The sequence below is a fragment of the Bidens hawaiensis genome, unplaced genomic scaffold, assembly GCF_021521415.1.
Source record: "Bidens hawaiensis isolate Kalapana, Puna unplaced genomic scaffold, B.hawaiensis_p1.1 tig00008951_1, whole genome shotgun sequence".
In the NCBI taxonomy this organism is placed as follows: domain Eukaryota; kingdom Viridiplantae; phylum Streptophyta; class Magnoliopsida; order Asterales; family Asteraceae; genus Bidens; species Bidens hawaiensis.
In genome coordinates, this window is record NW_027491653.1 from 668,154 (window position 1) to 688,652 (window position 20,499).

At 34.1% G+C, this 20,499-nt stretch overlaps 2 protein-coding genes across 2 annotated transcripts; one reads left to right on the forward strand and one right to left on the reverse strand.

Annotated features, from left to right (window-relative positions):
• Window positions 1-2,398: 2,398 nt before the first annotated feature.
• On the reverse strand, window positions 2,399-7,864 carry LOC143530627 (iron-sulfur assembly protein IscA-like 2, mitochondrial). The gene is made up of 4 exons (XM_077026113.1): window positions 7,825-7,864; window positions 5,325-5,449; window positions 5,134-5,242; window positions 2,399-2,586 (listed from the first exon to the last, which is right to left on the reverse strand). The coding sequence occupies exons 2-4, from the start codon at window positions 5,444-5,446 to the stop codon at window positions 2,524-2,526; spliced, it is 294 nt and encodes a 97-aa protein (XP_076882228.1). The 5' UTR covers window positions 5,447-5,449; window positions 7,825-7,864; the 3' UTR covers window positions 2,399-2,523.
• Window positions 7,865-9,098: 1,234 nt separating this feature from the next.
• Window positions 9,099-17,729, forward strand: LOC143530626 (ERAD-associated E3 ubiquitin-protein ligase component HRD3A-like). Its single transcript, XM_077026112.1, has 6 exons — window positions 9,099-9,881; window positions 10,492-10,983; window positions 12,206-12,421; window positions 13,696-14,019; window positions 16,174-16,416; window positions 17,419-17,729. Exons 1-6 carry the CDS (start codon window positions 9,324-9,326, stop codon window positions 17,617-17,619), a joined length of 2,034 nt encoding a protein of 677 aa, XP_076882227.1. The 5' UTR covers window positions 9,099-9,323; the 3' UTR covers window positions 17,620-17,729.
• Window positions 17,730-20,499: the final 2,770 nt, after the last annotated feature.

A 20,499-nucleotide genomic window follows, 5' to 3' on the forward strand; every position in this document is an offset into this window, starting at 1 on the left:
AAAAGTTTCGTACGAAAACGAGTAAATTTACACTACTACGCAAAAAAACCGGGAGGGGGGGGGGGACCCCGGCCCTAACTAAGCTTCGCCAGTGTACGTACCAATTTGGATTGAACACTCATAACTAATTATTTTATCAAACAAAGCTTATTCATATGTGGGCTAACTAGCATATACTGATTAAAGTATCACGTCACTGTCACGTAGACAAAAACATTTTAACTAATTTTAACAAGCTAGTTATGATGATAGGGAAATAATAATAATAATAAAAAAAGTTTGATTGACTGTTAGTTGGTAGACCCCACAATTATTCTATCACAACGCTTGTTATCATGCTAATGTCCCTTCAAAAACGCCTCCTCCTTAACTCCGTGGCACGGTGAAGCTGATGTGGCATCAATAAAGCCGACGGCGTTAGTCGACAATAATCAGCCTCATTGTTTCTTAAAACAATCGTCCTACAATGAATTGTGTTAATTCTCTCTTTCATACTAGTCTTATTATATCACGTACCATTTATTTTGCAATAAATATGAATTAGGTATGAACGAGACCAGGAGAAAGTGTAGGAATAAACACTTAGCAGCAGTATGACATTTGAATTTGTTTTTCTTAGTTTTTTGTGGGTTTCAATTTTGGTGGGGATTAATTCTCTTTGTAAATGAAGTCTCTACCTTTTGATTTTCTTCCACTTACTGTTTTGACTTTTTATTGAGAGGATTTAACATTTTCAATGATGGTACATCGGTGGTTTAATTCGCATATGAATATTATTTTTGAATAGTCTCATAACACTAAATTGAACATGCTTCAAAAACAATGTGTCTAACATAACAACGATGCCGGCCACCAATTAAGTTGTCCATGTCAACGTGTGGATGAACTGTGAGATTATAATAATGTGTTCAGATCATTAAAACGACGAGTATGTATAAGACTACTAGCCTGTCCTAAAATAAATGTGTCACAGGATATTTATATAGTTTATAAGCAAAATTCAAAACCAACCATAACATATATGGAAAAAAGAATGGAAGAAAATAAATGGTGAAGGTGGATGTGAGTCGTGAGGTTGGTAATGTAGTTAGAAATAGAATCCGTAAATATGAGGGTATATATATGTGTTAGTATTATATTAGGTGTGGATCCCCTTTCAAACCTAACAAATAGGTTAGAACTTAAACTTGATCTACCCCGCATGCTTTTTTGGGAATATTTGTTTCTCACTATTTGTTGGCTAACCTCAAAAGATAGATATTTTGCACACTTGCACTTAACCTAAAAATCCTAAATATATAAATATTTTTTAATAGATATTTTCTTAAATGTTCGTTGTAATGAATTGGGTAAGATATATCTCAACACATCTTCTTATCGCTATACTTACTATATATAACAACATAGTCGTTTACTATAGTGCAAGCATGTGATTGTTGGATGAAATGACTAATCAGTGAATGTCACATGACATCCACTAACTTTTTTGTTTTGTTTTGTTTTTTTTTCCAAACAATGATTTAAGTTATATGCAAATATAAAGAATTCTTTATACAAGAAATGCAAGTGGTGTGGTGGTAAGGTTGTTGGGTTGTGGGACGTGGGTTTGACTCTAAGTGATACCGTTTTTCAAGGTTTTTATTTTTACTAAAATGGAAATGTTTAAATAACACTTTTAAACTTTATACTAATTTACATGTTGCGCCTAAACTTTAATAAATGCACTCTATAGTCCTTAAACTTTATTGAATTTATTTTTTTCTTACTTTTTTAAATTCTTTACGTCTTTTCAATTAATTTTGTTTTGTTGTCTTTGTATAATGTACCTCCGTGATTTGCTTATTTCTATCTACGTTTGAAACCCACGATAAAAAACATACATTAGACACCTATGACACCAGCACCATGACATCTTCTAGTTTATAAATAAATGGGAACATGTTAATTAACTAATACAATTTTATACAATTCAGACCTTTTTTATATATTCGACTAGCAATTGTTTTAGTCAAATGTGATATCTAATGGTGAGGAAACACCTAGCTGTGGTATATTTTCTGTTAACCATGAAAAAGAACTTACAAGATCCTATCAAAATCCTAATAAGTAATAAGATCTTATAAAGCATAGCTTGTGCTGAACATGTAACGTTTGAAGAGACGTTAAATACAAAAAAAAAAAAGCAGACATACTAAAAGCCCCGAGACATTATTATGACGTGACCAAATTACACATATTCATAGATGCATCATTACATCCAAATACTAGAAAATACACAAGGAACAACAGCCGTAGGCTGAAAATAACCGATTTATTTATGTTGTTTGGACACAAAGAATGCACGCAATTGTCAAAAACACGAGCTGCCAACTAGAATCAAATATACGAAAAGCATATCTAAAAAAGTTTATAGTTCCATAAACAACATGAAATCCACATACAAAATTCAGAGTGTGGTCAATAAATATGGTCTCTGGATAGCGTGTTAAGTTTGTACATGAATAAAAATTGATGGCCCGGAAACTATTTCACCATGAATGAACTTTTACAGCTACAACCACCAACTGCACTTGGATTTTCTGCTACCTGAAAATGAAAGCCAGAAAGTTGTCTTAATTAAAATCTTGATGTGTTTTTGTGGAAATGAATGTTCAAATCATAATAACTAACGTATTAACTAAAACTTCTGACTCATTCCATGTAGAGTACAATGCCACCAACACACAACCTGTATACTTATTCTTATTCATGTTGTGTCGTGTAGAACCCACTTTAAATCGTGTCATGTTCGGGTCTACCCGTTTTATGTTCATTTACTGATTTTCGAATATAAGTTTATACTAGTGACTTGGTAACAATTTAAACAATCAATTACTCTGATTCATATGAAGCATTTTTGTTATCTATGTTATTTTAACTGTTTTCGTATTTTTATCTCTCATTCCCAATTAACAAACTTGGAATTTATAAATTTATCTTGAGATTAGAATAAGCAAATGTGTATAATCAGAGAATGGACAGTTTTAACTAGTATGATATTGTTGGAAGTGAAGAACAGATAAAAGGGTTCAAAGCAAAGCTAATTTCACTTTAAAAGCCAACAATTATATGATATTTAAAAATTAGAATAGTTAACTTTAAACTTTAACACTTCTCATCATTAAAATCAAAATATTAACTTCATTTAAAACTCTTAAACGGGTTAACAGGTCAACCGACTATTTAACAGGTCGGGTTGACCCAATTTTTGAATAGGTCGTGTTCGACTGTTCGGGTTGACCTGTTTAAGAAAACAGGTCAGCCGACCCAAAACCTATTAATCTTTTGTTTCGTGTCTAGAATTGCAACACCTAACACACACACAATATAAATATATATATATATAATATATAAACGAAAACATAAAAATCCTACGTGTCGCGATGTGGTCGCTCCCCCCTTTTTTGGAGTCACCAGATTTGCTTGATTTTTAGATGAAGGCTTATCATGCATTTGACCCGAATTCACGGGTATGGGTCTCATCAAACCCAGATATTTCTTAAACGGGTTATAACATCTCATTGAATTAAAAACTAATCTCACCAAATATTTGATATAAAAATCCTATAAAGTAGGGATATACTAAAAATTAATATCTGATTTATTTAAAAAAAGATATATATTATTTATAATTAAAAAACCAATTTTATAGTAAAAAAATAAACGGGTCTTGTGTCTCATCAAACCCATATAGCTTTTAAACCGGGTTATAGCATCTCATTTATTTGTGAAACAATTTATCATCAAACCATAAGTATATTATTAATTTTCATACAATAAAAAAATAAAAATTTAAAAAATAAATAAATTTTAGAAACAAATAATATAAAACAACCCCGTAATACAGGGGATAAAAACTAGTAATATATATAAACGAAAACATAAAAAACATATGTGTCACGATATGGTCGCTCCCCCTTTTTTTGGAGTCATCAGATTTGCTTGATTTTTAAATGAAGGCTTCTCATGCATTTGACCCGAATTCGCGGGTATGGGTCTTACCAAACCCAGATATTCCTTAAACGGGTTATAACATCTCATTAAATTAAAAATTATTCTCACCAAATTATTGATGTGAAAATCCTATAAAATAGGATATACTAAAAATTATTATATGATTTTTAAAAAAAAAAATATTATTTATAATTAAGAAACAATTTTATAGTAAAAAATAAGCGGGTCTTGGGTCCTACCAAACCCAGATAACTTTTAAACCGGGTTATAACATCTTAGTTATTTGTGAAATCTTTTTATCATTAAACTCTAAGTATATTATAAATTTCATTACAATAAATAAAATTAAACCCAAAAAAGTATATAAATATTAAAAACGAGTAATGTAAAACAGCCCCCGTAATACGGGGGATAAAAACTAGTATATATATATTACATGCAAATGAGAAGCGAATCAAGCATTAGCTTGGAGGCTAATATGACATTTTATTGTTTTAATTGCATAGTAACGACCTCAATCCCTCATAATGTTTACATGTTTATTTTTTCCAAAAAGAAAGTTGTATATTCAAATTACAACTACGAAATAGATGACCAACTATATTGAAAAAAATGCTATATTTAATTTGAGAAGAATGCATTTACGAATATCTTTTAGTTTTTATTTTTTAGTTTTGTTTATTTTAAACCAAATATGCAAATGTGTTTAATTTTTTTTCTCGACGTTCTGGTATAAATTTTGCGACGAACCGAACCAATACCGACATTGGTATTTGCTTTTATGGTTTTTGACCGATGTAAAACATGTCGGTATCCTTTTGGGCATATTGCAACTTTATTTGTTTCTATGGTTTTCGATCGACGAAAAAAATTGATATACTTTTGGGAATATCACAACTATATTTCATTGTTTTATTCTTTAGGTTGCTATACCAAGTGATTGTAGTGAATTGAACTGATACCGACCCAAGATGAATTCCCTCTGCATCGCGCGAGGGAATTCAAGTAGTTAAATTAAATCGATTATATAAACTAGAAAGATGGCATCATCAAATCATTCAAAACATATGCCTGATCTGACTAACTGATGGCATCATTATTAGCCATATGTGATAGAGAAATGATTCATATGAGAGTTACCTGAAATCCAGAACGGATCAACTCTTCAACATAATCCACCGTTGCACCTTTTACAAAACCTAATGATATTGTATCAACCACCAATTTAACACCATCCCTCTCAAAAATCCTATATGAAATTAAACACGCGCTTAGTATATGATATTGTAGTGATAGTGTACAACTATTTAGATAAATCATGATTAGCAAACCTGTCATCGTCATTAGGTTTTTCTTCAAGTTCAAAGTTGTATTGAAAACCAGAGCAACCACCTGCCTCTATGCTTAATCGAAGCATTTTCTCTTTAGCTTCATTGGCTTGCAATTCTTTCATCCTCTGTATGATTTAAAAATATAATAAAAGAAATTAAATTAATACTACATGTGTAAAAGATATCAAGTTCTAGCTTCAATAAGTTATTATTGGTGAACAAAACAATAAATTCTTCAAAGTGCAAAGTAGTTGCTAATTGCTATAACTTATTGTCAGATTATACATATCAAGTTATAATATACATAAGACAAGTATATAAACGTCAAAAGAACATGCAAAATCCAAATGACATAATTATTGTTTTCTTCTATAGCCATTAGGTAGGATTTTGAATAGTGCATTATGAGGATCTTGAAGTTCTCAACATATTTCTTGTTTCTGATTTGAACACTCTTCTACTTAAGTACATGCACACACACACACACACATATGTTAAAGGGGCATTTACATATATCCCCTATCTAACTTTCCTTATTACATATATCCCCAATGCTAAGCATTTAATTACATATATCCCCTCCCTAAACCACATATATTACATATCTCCTCATTTCATAATAATTAACTAGCTAAATGACCATTTTACCCTTAAATAACTAATTTACATATATCCACTTCTTAATAGTAAAAATTACATGTATCCCCAATTTAAACCCAAACCGAGTTGATTTTAAGACGAACATATCGAAGCTAATATAACAAATTTGTGTCAATTATTTTAATCGCTAGCAAATATAAAAAATATCTTTTTACATAGTTTATAAGTTCAATATTTCTAATAGGGGTGTTCATGGTTCGGTTTCAACCCGTGAAACCACCCAAACCGTTCATCGGTTTGGTTTCACGGTCGGTTTTTCTCTTTAGCTTATGGCTGGTCGGTTTGGTTTACGGTTTATACCGGAAACAAGCCGTATAAAATCGGACCCAACCGTACAATATATATTAGTTTTTTTTTATATATTCTATATTATAATATTTAATCACCTGTATATTAGATTTACCAAAAAAATTCTAAGCTGAATCCATTTTAGATTTACTAAACATATCAAGACTACTATCATATATCCATGGATATATGCAACGCAATCTGTTGATATAGAATTGGGTTTGGCATACAAAGAGATCGAACTTTTCATGTATTTAGACTACATTTTGACGTCGGAGGTTACGGAGGTAGACACCGGAACTGATGGAGGCATCAATGGAACCAGGAGACGTCGTTCTCCTTTGTAAGCATAATGGAACGAAATCAGAGAATAGAAGTGACGTTTTGTTTCTTAGGTATTATAAACTGATAGGGGTAAAATGGTAATTGCATGATAAAAGGGGATATATGTCATCATCATCATCATCATCGTACTCAGTATATCCCACCAATAGCAAAGCTATAGTAGGGTCTGAGGAGGGTAAGATGTAGACAGCCTTACCTCTACCCCATAAGGATAGAGAGGCTGCTTCCGGTGAGACCCCCGGCTCGATAGTAGTTTTGCATCAAGCCTTGGACATAAGGCACATAGCACTCAATCATCGGGACACCGGCTGATCGGTGCATGTACCCTTGTCATTCGGCTATCAACGCCACTACATGATGCCTGATTAACCGTCCGTCACTTTTAACGTTATTTTCACGAGATTAGTAAAATAACGTCAAAATTAGTGCAATTTCACTTTTGCCCACCCGAGGGTTCACACATATATACATCATATGTGCGCACCGCAAGCAGGGCTATAAAAGGGGATATATGTAATTAAGATTTTAGCATTGGGGAAATATGTAATAAGAAGCTTAAGGAGGGGATATATGTAAAAATCCCTATGTTAAAAGATGCCAATTTTTCAATAATTACGCAAAAAAACTAATTGAAACACAAAAGTGGCCTTCACAAGTCTTCAAGATATCTAGTTAATTGACAAAGATTAAACTAATTTTCCCCGAAACTAGTGAAATATAACTGCATGAAATACATGATCTGTTTTAAGAATTCAACATGGATTCATCCGGTTGAAGACATTCCAAATTGAGTATCTCCAACTGTTGGCTTCTGTTGACCAAACCGAAACCAATTGTAACATGATAAGAAACCTATTTCAACCCGAATCGAAACCGGATCATAAACCGGTTTTGACTTTTGTTGACCAAACCGAACCGGTTTGTCCACCTCTACTCCAACATGATGCAGGCCTTGGTTTAACTTAATGTTTAAACTTAATAAATATATAATAACTATGTCCAACAAGAGTTATATTGGGGTTCATTAATAATCTAATCTTTTTTAATAATGATAATTCAATTTTATTATTACCAGATTAATGTTAAAAACAAGCCCTAGAGTTTACTTTCAAAGTCAAAACTACAGCTTTAAATTGGGAACAGTAGCTAGGGATTCAATTATTCATTCAAATTGATAAAAATCAACAGGAAAATAGAAATTAATTACCCGTACGCAATTATCAGACAAATGAACGGATTCATTGGCGGAAGAACGGATTCTATTAGTAGTTCGGATTATTTCTTTTACAAACTGGTTTGGGCTCAAACCGATTTTGACTTATGTTGACCAGTCCCGAACTAGTTTGGCCAAAAACCTGGTTTGCGTGTCTTTTACACGCGTTTGGCTCATTAAATTTTTATAATGGAATTTGAATTGAAAATGAAATGAATTACTTGGAAATTTTATAATGTGTTTGGTTGGTAAACTTGTTGATAGAATTTGAATTATCCTCCACAAATGTCCTCTATTTAGGACTCGCAAACAAGTTGAGCCGGGTGGGTTCGGGTAGTGTCATAATAGATTTCAGGTTGGAACGGGTTCGGGTCAAGACCGATTTTGGGTCGGGACTAGTTTCTGGCTGGACAAGTTTTGAGTCAAAACCGGTTCCGACCCATACCCGTGACGACCTGAATTCGTTCCGATCCAAATCCTTCGCAGTCCGAAACTCGTCTGAATGGTCTCGTTTAGCTTCGGAATCCGTTCCAACTTGAACATAGGTTTGCCCAGACCCCTTTCGACATTAACCAACATTCGAACGGTTTTTTTAACTTTGATTTTGAAACTACGGGACTTTTGAATTCCAGTTCCTTCTCTATCCAAACAAACACACAACGCCATGGGATTTAAATTTCAGTTTCTTCAAATTATTATTATATAATACAATTACAAAGTTTGGTGTCGCAAAGTCCACTTGCGGCACCTTATTGATCATTTTTAGTTTGTTTTAGTTTCGGCCTGTAACAAATGTAACGAAAACCGACCGAACACGGACTTATTGGTCCTTTTTTGTTTGTTTTAGTCACGGTCAGTAACAAACATAACGAAACCCGATCGAATATCAATTTTGTTTTGTTTTAGTTCCAGTACCGTAACAAACGTAGCCAAAATCGACCGATTTTGCCGATTTTGTTTTTTTGTTTTTGTTGCAGTTCCGATACCATAACAAACGTGACAGAAACCAACCAAATTTGCGTAGAGTCACCATCTCAACGCCCGAGATACACAACAGTAGTGTTTTACCAGCCGAGTTTTACCTGCTGACGGCACATGGCCCCCCTCAAATTTTATTATTTTTTGTTTTTATTTTGGCTTTAGTTCCGGTACAATAACAAATGTGATTGAAACCGGCCGACTTCAAATCAACTTACCGCCTCAATCTTTACGATCAATAACTCTGGGCCTTTATCATTAGCCGGGTTTACCGATCTGTCCATGGGTAAAATACTAGTTTCAACTTTCAACTAACTCCTTTAACCAAATTCGTCCCAAAATGATAACATACCATTTAAATATTATTAAAACTAGTAACACATAATCGGACCAATCAGCACTCACAACCAATCCACCACCACGTCACTTCTGACTAATCCACCCCACACCAAACCTTTAATCCAACACCACCTTCACCCATCATCTCACACGTCACAAACCACCTCACCGGAAACATGCACCACCGTCGTAACCCACCGTCCACCAGCTACCTACTCACACTCCTCGTATTCTCTCTCCTCCTATTCAAAATCACCATCGCCCGTCCATTCGTCCTCGTCCTCTCTCAAGACGACCTCAGAGACGGTCCCACCGACGACACTCCCGACGATCCATCCTCCGTCGCAGACTGGGACGAGTTCGGCGAATCGGACTCCCGGTCCGACGAAGAACTCGATCCTGGATCCTGGCGGCCTATTTTCGAACCGGACGAGTCCAATTCCGGTTCGGAGTCCGTAACTAACCCTCAGTTGGAGGAGTATTACTCTAGTGTTAGGAAATTGGTTGATTCTGTTAGTGATGGCGGTAGATCGATGCAGGATGTTGCTTACGAGATTGAATCGGTTGCTGCTACTGGTAATCCGCACGCGCAGTCGTTGTTAGGGTTTTTGTATAATTTAGGGACGGCGAAAGAGCGAAATGGCGCTAAGTCGTTTATGTATCATCATTTTGCTGCGGAGTCTGGTAATACGCATTCGAAGTTGGCGCAGGCGTATACGTATACTCGTCAGGAGGTAATTTGTTTGTTAATAGTTAACAGTTAATTCATCATATCTGTTCTGTATGTATCTGCCTGTATATTTATCTGATTGTGTTGAGCTAATGAGCAGCCTGTTAATAATTAACACACACATCATATCTGTTATGTAATGTATATATCTGTCTGTATAAGTTACTTGATTGTGCTTATGTGCTAAGCTGCTTGTTAACAGCTAACACACATTATATCTGTTACTGATTGTGTTGAGCTGCTTGTTAACAGCTAACACACTTTATATATATGTTATGTATGTGTGTGTGTTTTTATACATATATGTATAGTTATATGACTTAGTTGAGCTGCTTGTTAACAGCTAACACACTTTATATGTCTGTATTGTGTTGAGCTGCTTGTTAACAGCTAACACACTTTATATATGTCTGTATAGTTATTTGATTGTGTTGAGCTGCTTGTTAACAATTAACACACTTTTTTTTTTGTTTTATATGTATATAACTGTCTGTATATATATCTGATTGTGTTGAGATGTCTGTTAACAGTTAACACATGCATCATATTTGTTTTGTATGTATATATCTGTGTGTATAATTATCTAATTGTGTTGAGTTGTTTGTTACTTGTAGTTACACGAAAAAGCAGTTGTAATGTATGCTGAACTAGCTGAAACTGCAGTTAATAGTTTTCTGATCTCAAAAGACTCACCAGTGATTGAACCAGTTAGAATTCATAACGGCGCAGAAGAGAACAATGACGCTCTGAGGAAATCCAGAGGTGAAGAAGATGAGGATTTTCAGATCTTGGAATATCAGGCACAGAAAGGAAATGCTGCAGCAATGTATAAAATTGGGATATTTTATTATTTCGGATTGAGAGGTGTTAGGCGCGATCATTCTAAAGCATTTTCATGGTTTTCAAAAGCTGTTGAGAAGGGTGAACCAAGATCAATGGAGCTTCTTGGTGAGATATATGCAAGAGGCGATGGAGTCAAAAGGAACTATACAACGGCTCTTGAATGGCTAACTTTAGCATCCAAACATCAACTGTATTCAGCATATAATGGGATGGGATATTTGTATGTCAAAGGTTATGGAGTTGAACAAAAGAATTACACTAAAGTAAGTTTGCTGAAACTGTTATCAATATAGTACATTTAATGCGGTTTTCAGATAGAATCTAATAAATAGATGGAAACTTGATAAATTGTATTGAAAGTAAATCGTTCTTTTTGGGACAAACCGTGTAGAAACTAAAAATCTTGACAATTGGGTCTGAAAGGCATGCTTTTTTGCTTGCTATAGTAATGCATATGTTTAGGTCTCTAAGCGAACCGAACAAACACGAATGGAGCATGTTTGTTTATGTTTAAAAGTTGGACAATTGGGACTGAAAGATCATGTCTTTTTTGCTTTCTCTAATACAACATATGTTTAGATCTTTAAATGAATCGAACGAACACGAACATAGTATGTTTGTTTAAGTTCGTTCATTTAATTTTAATCGAACAAACGATCGAACACGAACAATTAGAAGAACGGGGTTGTTCGTGTATGCTCATTAAGAAAATGTGTGTTCGTTTATGTTTGCCTATTTAACTTTACCTGAACAAACGATCGAATACCAACAATTAGACGACCAGGGCTGTTTGTGTCTGTTCATTAAGAAAATGTGTCTGTTCGTTTGCTACTAGGCTAAACTAACGTTTCACATACGTAAACAAATGAAGTAATGAGCATAACTGAACATAGATGAACAAACATAATCATGCGATTATTGTTGGTTCAATTATCTGATTTTAGTTCGATTATCTGATTTTAGTTTGATTATCTTATTCGACAAACAGGTTTGATTCTTTGATTATCTTTCATCGGTTTCGATCAAAATTTAGATAAAAAATAGGGTTTAAACGAATATGATGGAAAGGCTAGAATTATCTTCAACTAAAAATGCATTAAAGTTGGGTATATATATGACATTGTTAGTTTTGGTTGGGCGTATATGAAAACTCTCAAGTTTGTAAGGGTATATGAAATTAATTGAATTTCGGTTGGTAATGCTAATAGTAATACTTGCCATTAAGTTTAATTCAATTGCCAAAATTTTCAGCAATGCTTTGAATCACAACTATTGTGTCTGTAAAACCGATTCTATCAATTTTTCTTCAGCAAAATCTAGTTTACTTATTATTGAGCGAAGTGCAATGTGTTTATGTATTGCAGTACATCATATTTTGCTTTATTAAGTGGCTTGTTTCTTTTGTTCTACATAATCCAAACATTAATATATTATTTTACTAACAATTGGTAGTTGTGATTTTGTTTTTCATTTTTATTATTGCAGGCAAAAGAATATTTTGAGAAGGCTGCTGAACACAAGGAAGCTGGTGGGCATTACAACTTGGGTGTAATGTATCTCAAAGGAATTGGGGTGAAGAAAGATATCAAGGCAGCTTGCAACTATTTCATAGTAGCTGCAAATGCTGGTCAACCAAAAGCTTTTTACCAGCTGGCAAAAATGTTCCACACTGGTATAGGCCTAAAAAAGAATCTCCCAATGGTATGTGTTCAGTATGGTACATGTTAATTTTTCATATGTTATCTTTTCATCTGATTTTTGCTTCCACCTGCTTATTATATAAAATTTAGTTTTCTGTTTGTTTAAAAGCTAACATGCAAGTATGAACAAGCCTGAATACATACTATTTGACTATTCCCATGAAGTTTTACTAGATTACTGATTAACTTGTTTTGGGTAAAGATTGTGTGTGTGGATCATTGAGTTTGAAGTTTGTTTGCTATGTTTTTCTATTACCCTTGCATTAATTGATTTAGATACAAGTGGCAACTTCAACAGATATTCTAAATAGTGGGTAAAGTAGGGTTGTATTTGATCTAAAACGGTTCAAATCAGGTAACTGGTCAAATGGGTCATAAGTTATTCCAAGTATAATGCACACAGTCTACTAAATTGTTCGATTTTGTTTTAATTATAGCTCTTGTAATCATAATTAACCTATTAGCTTACTTCTGAATGTTTTAATTCGGGACAAAAACATTTTGTGCTTTAACCTGGTCCGGCCCACTTGGATCTGTCCTTAATAATGATTCTATGCAACCTGAATCTGCTATAACGTGTTACCCAACTTGCCACCACTATTTAGTATGCAGCTAAAAAATTATCGTTAGGAAAGCTTAGGGCTGTAAACAAACAGAACCTAACCGAACATGGCCTTGTCCGTGTTCGTTCGCTAAGCTTTTATTAGACAAACAGACGGTTCATGAACACATAACCAGACAGAATTTCGTGTGACTGCCCGTCCGCTAGGGAAATGAATTTGTTTGTTAACTTTTTAGACGAACTTAATCGGACACAAACAAACACAAACAAACCTATAATAATTTGAAAATGAGAAGAAACGAGATTGTGAGAGATCTGAATTTAGGGCTAGTTTGCTAAGTTAGGAAAATAATAAAAATTAAAAATATATACAAGTTTAAATGTTTGGATAAAAAACTAATAAATATAAAATTCAAAAGCCTTTAATGAATGAACATGAACCGCAAACGAATGAAAGGAGCGAACATTAACAAACATAAATGAACGTAGATGAACACGTTACCGAACATTCATGAACATAAGTGAACGGACATGACTTGTATTTATGCTCATTCATTTAATTTATCGAACAGAATTCTTTGTTCATGTTTGTCTGTTTAGTAAACGAACGAATGTAAACAAACTTCCCATCGAACAGTTCGCTGAATGTTTGGTTAATTTACATCTATAGGAAAGGTACATCTCTTATTATTATTAACAATCTTCAATTTCAGGCAACATCATTGTACAAACTAGTAGCAGAAAGGGGACCATGGATTTCTTTATCTAGATGGGCCTTAGAATCATATTTAAAAGGTGAAATCGGGAAGGCTTTCTTATTATACTCGCGAATGGCAGAATTAGGATACGAGGTGGCACAGAGTAATGCTGCATGGATTCTTGATAAGTATGGTGAAGCGAGCATGTGCATGGGTGAATCAGGGTTATGCACAGATGCAGAAAGGCATCAACGTGCACATTCTTTATGGTGGCAAGCTTCTGAGCAGGGTAATGAACATGCTGCTTTGTTAATTGGAGATGCATATTATTATGGACGGGTATGTTATTTTTTATCCAACTGGTATTTTTATTAATAATAAAGGAAGTGTTGATGATAAACGTTGTCAGGTAACGAGTCAAAAAGGGTTTGGGTTGAAACATTGATACATGCCATTTTATTAGGACATGTACGAACATGTCTGGTACCGATTGACCCACAAACTCATTTTCACCTTTTTTAAATAGTTAATGCATAATCATGATTACAAATAAATATTAGGTCGTAATCTGGTCTCACACTCATATGGGTCATACTGTGCTACATAATGGGTCACAAGGGGTAAAACTGTTTTGGGGGAACATGTTTATAGCATATGTCAAAATGGGGCTTTGGACTAGGTTTTTCCTGCACTCCTGCAGCACTTATTTTATATTAATACCTAATGTGCTAATATGATACTACGCCAAAAATACTATTACAATAATAACAATGTAACTTTGAATAACGTGATTCAGGAGGTTGTGTACTTGTGTGCATTATAAATAGACCTTCGTTATTTTCAACCCTTTCGAACTGTTAGTTTTTTAAGTTTAATCGTATGGCCTATTTGAATAGAAAACACCATCCAAATTTACCCATTCGTGAGTAAATGGGCCAATATCGCTATCTCTACTCATGAAGTTCAGTTCAAACTTCAAACCTGGGTTAATAATTTAAGTGCTAATAACAAACCATATTTTATAACCATGTGTATGGCAGTTCTCTAAGATGGTTTTTGGTTTGTTATCGGGATGACTATGTATTTAGGATTTGGTTTGGAGAATTTATTTCTGAAACTCACCCTTTATTCATTGTTTTATGGATTATCCAAATCCGTGTCCTTAAAAAAATGCTATATATTACTCTCTCCCATTTCTAATCTCCAACACCTTAGTTATGGATATGGTACTGATATCTAGTTATGGATCTGTTATCATCCAAACATTTTGATTTTTAGTTACCATCATTGCTTATTTTACTAATTAAACTCTAAATATGCAAGTTTAACAACATACAATCAGAAAACACACACGTGTGTGTATACACTTGACCTTGGTTTTTTAAAAGCGCGTGGAGCTCCAATGCATTTTGATATCAAAAGCCGATATGTGACTTGCAATGCACAATGCGGGTGCGCCACGTATGTGAGGCGCCCACTATTAGAAAATAAAAACTAAAAATTATTTCTAGTTAATATTTTAAATTGCTAACTTCTAAACACAAATATATAATATATCCCATCATCTCATGTCAAATGTGTTCAATCGATGGTCTAGTTTGTTCAAATACTCGAACCCATTGCTCATTGATGGTCAGATTTGTTAAGCTCAGATCCCCTGCAATTGTTTGTCTAATTTGTTCAAATATTGGTCAATTACATAATGCGTTGCATCAGACAGCATCATGCATCTACATCAGACTGGATCAGTTGCATAACTTGCATCACATGTGCGCTGCACGTGATGCGATCTCATCAGTGCATCACACATTATGCGCTCTTGATGCACACATTTAGAATCAAGATAGGGTGTTCACTTGATAGCTAATATTATGTTGAGAATTGTGTTAACCCTTGTATACATTATGCACTCTTGATGCCCACGTTTTTAAATCAAGATAGGGGCATTCATTTGATAGCTTATAGCATGTTTAGAATTGCGTTAACCCTTGTACTAGTTTTTATACATATGCGCTCTTGATGCACGCATTTAAAATCAAGATAGGGGGCGTTCATTTGATAACCAATAGCATGTTGAGAATTGCGTTAGTACCAGTTATTATATAAATTGACTAATATGCACGTAGATTTCAAATGTTTTAAGACCCACTTTTAAAAAAATATGGTACTGATAGTCTTTTGTCTAAATGCACGTATGCACATGCACTATATTCATGTGTGCACACTTTTATACTTTAAATAAAATTTAGCAAAGAGGAAATAAATTTAAAGAAAGGAGTGGGGAGAGAGAAATAAGCTATTCTTTTTTCAGTTTTATTCTTTCCATCAAAGTGCTATGTACAAACTTATGTGGTTCTCATTGTTCTTAACATGATATTGGTCTGAAATGAAAGCACTTATGTGGTTCGCATAGTTACCCACTTGAAACTAGCTTTCTATTTCACACGCCCCTTTACATATGGTTTTAACGTGCAGTATTTTTTTTGGTTATAGGGTACTGAACGAGATTATGATCGAGCAGCAGATGCGTATATGCATGCAAAATCCCAATTAAATGCTCAAGCTATGTTTAATTTAGGATACATGCATGAACATGGTCAAGGTCTGCCTTTGGATCTTCATCTTGCTAAACGGTATTATGATCAAGCCTTGGAAATTGATGCTGCTGCTAAATTGCCTGTAATGCTGGCTCTTGCTAGCTTGTGGGTCCGGGGAAATTACGCCAACACTTTTCTTGTAAGTTTGTTTTCTTATGCCAACATGTTTCTAACTTTTCAAACTGAGCCGGTTGGATAATGTGTGTGGATAAACCAAAAATAGAAATTGCTCGAAAACCGAACTGTATCTGTAATCGGAAAAAATCGAACTGTATTATGGACTCGGTTTTTGTTCGGTTCGGTTTTCGGTTTCAACAATCTTGTTTATTTAGATAACCGCAACTGAAATCAATCGAAAACTGGATTAATCAGACAATTGAACCATATAAATCGAATAAATTGGTTTAATTGTTTGAATTCAGTTCGCTTATTGTTTCCACAAATCTTGCTTTTTTGGATAACCAAACCGAATTGAATTGAATAAACTGAATAATAACCAGTTTAATCGGATAACCGAACCAAACAAACCATTGGTTGAATCCAGTTCGGCTATTGGTTTCACAAATCTTGCTTATTCGGGCAACCGAACCAAATTTAATCGAATAAACTGAATCAGATAACTGAACTGTACAAACCGAATAAATTGTCTATATAGTTAAATTCAGTTTGGTTAGACACATTTTTTGTTTGGACTGGTTTGGTTTTGGTACACTAAGCTCACTATTGTTTCTTAGCGTATCAGTAACATATGATTTTTTAAGAATATAAATTCTAGAATTTTAGTGTGTTGTTAAACATATTGGCTTACTTTTGACCCGTTTGCTTTTAAGCTGTTCTTTTTATATGATTTTGTTAGAGATAAGTAACCGAGTCGACCCGTTCATAAGTGAAAAACGAAGTTGGTGGGTTTGATAGTAGGGAATTTTTATACGGGTTGGGTTCGTTCGAAACACTTTTTCTAGTAATTTTCTAGTTTTTAAATAGAATGATAAAAATGCTACGTTCATAAACATTGGGTGAATTTGAATTCGTTTTCTTTTTAAGCTATATTTCATTTAACTTGTTCACAATTAGTATATCATTTATTCTTATTTTTTTTAAATAATGTTATCTTATTTGTAAATAATGTTATTTTTTACAGGTTGATTTAATAGATTCGTTACCAAGTATTTACCCGAAAGCAGACGAGTGGATAAAGAATGTAGTATTGGAGGAAGGGAACGCAACAATTCTCACCCTCTTTGTCTGTCTCTTGACGGTTCTTTACCTTCGTGAGCGGCAACGGCGGCAAGCCGCCCCAGCTCCTCCGCCTCCACCACCTAATGATAATGTTGTTAACTAAAAGTACAAGTTATAAGTTGTTCATGGAAAATGGTTTGATAGATTCAGGGAACAATTAATTTTTTCCAGGATCACGTGAGAGAATACATACATGTGCTCATCTAACCTCTTTTTGTATGTTTTTTAATCTTTAGACAATATATATATCTTTTTCATATTTAGATAATGCAGACTTCAATGGCAACTGATTTCTAGTTTACAGTTGAAAACTAGGTTTTTAGATTCCACAATTCATATTTCATACTACATTTATATTATACTAGTTTAAGCCCTTTGTGTTATGAGAGTTTTTTTAATCGTTTTGCTATTTTATATTTTGTAATGACTTATTTTATCTTTTAACGCAACTTTGTTTTTATTTAATACGTATATATTAGTTTGTTACGTTGGTTATATATTTTTTTTAACGTTTTGGCTCTTTCAGTTGAGATATGTAGAGTTTTTATATTTTTAGCAAACGGCCTTAAACAAACACGAACGTGTCGATTTTTTTAAACGAACAAACATGGACACAAATATTTGTCTTATGAAAAAGAGGAGGTTAATGTATGTGACAATGGCGTTGATGCATGAGATGGGTGGTTGACGATGGTGGGTGTTAACCAGAAGTTAACATATGATGGAGAGGATAAACTCGGGACGGAGAATATGTAAATGAGATAAATTAAATTAGGGTTTATTACTTTGATGATGAAAATGTTTCACAAATTAAAGAGATGTTATAACCCGTTTAAGAACTATTCAGGTTTGGTGAGATCCATGACCAGCAAACATTATTATTTGACAAGAAATGGTTTTACAAATAAATGAGATTTTATAACTCATTTAAGGAATATCCGGGTTTGATGAGACCCATACATGCGAATTTGGGTCAAACACATAAGAAACATCAAATTATAAATTAAGTAATCTGATGACTTGAAAAGAGGTGAAGAGCAACCACAAGGTAACACATAAGATTTTTTGGTAGACATTTACATATATAGATGGATAGATATATTTTAATTTAAAAATATGTTAAAGTGTAAATTATTTCTCTCTATGTTTTTATCATTACATACAGGTATATTGATTATTATTAATTTCAACTATCATCTTTTTTTGTCGGTGCCGGTCCTAATTAACGAATTGGCTGCTGACGGTCCTATATTTTAACATATTTGTTCCCTATGGTCCGCGACTTACAAAATCATAACATCGAGACTTGCAGATCACCGGAAAAAAACGCTTTTCACCAGAAAAGTCACATTTTTTTTCTCGGAAAACTCAAAACCCGAACCAATTTAGGTTTTGTTTACCGATTTGTACACCTCTATACCTAAGACCAAATGTAAAATGAATTTGCGATGCAAAGTTCACGGTGGCACTCATTGGAAATAAAAGTCTTATAAATATCTCTGTTTTTCTTTGTAACAATTTTATTAAGGAGATAGTGCATGGCGCACCACAAAGTGTATTTTATCATGGAGTAATTGTCTTCGTCAACATATATGGCATTTTACAAAACGGTAAAGAATTTCTATGACTATGACTTTTCATATATTTATAAGTCAACCACTCACTCTTCCAAGGAAACACTATTCCTTGTGGTTAATGACTCATAGGTCACTAGCAGCTTATTCACAATAAGAGCATTCTCATTCAATCTTTTAAAATTATACCAGGGAACTTTGCAAATTATATGGTGAGTTTTTTTAGTGTAAATTATAGGGTGTTGAGTGAAAATATAGCGATTTTTTTTGTAAATTTAGAGAAACAAAGTTTGCTCATACTTACTTTATAATATTTGTTGAATTGGTTATGAGTAGATGAGAGGGAAAATTGTAATGATAAAAGTATAAATAAGTATTATTTAACTGAACATGAGAGAAATATAATATTTTTCAATGTAATTATAGAGATATAGATGAATGATAGATTATGAATGCTCTAAGTCATATTCAAATGCTTATCGGAGCTTCGGTTCAATCAGGTCCAATTAAGATTTTTAATTTCATATAGACATTGGTATGGATAATTAGTGTGTGATTCTTTAAAAAAGAAGTTACATGCATTTATAATATATCTTTTTGACTTTTTGATTGATCCGTGAGAGGGAGGATCTACCTTGCGTCCTGCGGATGTTCTTGTGTTTGGCTGGGCAGGGGGTAAGCATGCGTGTGTTGACCTCACTGGGGTGTCCCCGTTGGTGGGGCTGAGAGACAGTGGCTTCGTACCGGGACAGGCGGTTTTGAGAGCGGAATCTAGGAAGGTTGCTAAGCATGAGGCAACGTGTTTGGAGAATCAACACGTGTTCATTCCATTTGCCTTCGACACTTTTGGATCCCTAGCTCCCGATGCGGTTCGCTTCTTGGAGCAGGTGCAGAAGGTGGTCCACAGTGGCTCGCAGAGCCCGAGGAACCAATGATTTATATTTAGTAGAATAGGCTTTGCTATTCAAAAGGGGATAGCGGCGCAGCTTGTTGCTCGCTTACCCATTATCCAGATGTAGCTCGGTTTGTGTTTATCACATGGTTATTTTATTCATATATATATATATATATATATATATATATATATATATATATATATATCTTATGTTAAGTGTTTTCATACTTTAACTTATTAACCTTTGTCAAATTGTCATTCCACTAGCAATCACTAGCCATAACATTCTACAAATAGGCACTTGGGGTTCATGTATCTCTGAAGAAACACTAACCGGACCCCGGACAGATTACGAGTAACCTGGGGGTTAGATAGATGTTTCCCACGAGGGGTTAGACCCTGAGAAGATGGTTCTTCTGATAACCTGCAAAACAGACACCGTGAGCTTGTCACTGAGAAGGGGGGGGGGGGGTTCCTCCTTGTGACCACCCTCCGGCGTGAGAATCAGACTAGA

Bases quoted from the DNA above. Each gene is read 5' to 3' on its own strand.
- LOC143530627 (XM_077026113.1), bottom strand. From the start codon at position 5,446: ATGAAAGAATTGCAAGCCAATGAAGCTAAAGAGAAAATGCTTCGATTA. The intron at 5,243-5,324 runs GTTTGCTAATCA...AATTTCATATAG, and splicing joins AAACCTAATGACGATGACAG to GATTTTTGAGAGGGATGGTG. The intron at 2,587-5,133 runs GTAACTCTCATA...TTTCATTTTCAG, and splicing joins TGATCCGTTCTGGATTTCAG to GTAGCAGAAAATCCAAGTGC.
- LOC143530626 (XM_077026112.1), top strand. From the start codon at position 9,324: ATGCACCACCGTCGTAACCCACCGTCCACCAGCTACCTACTCACACTC. The intron at 12,422-13,695 runs GTATGTGTTCAG...CTTCAATTTCAG, and splicing joins TAAAAAAGAATCTCCCAATG to GCAACATCATTGTACAAACT. The intron at 16,417-17,418 runs GTAAGTTTGTTT...TATTTTTTACAG, and splicing joins ATTACGCCAACACTTTTCTT to GTTGATTTAATAGATTCGTT.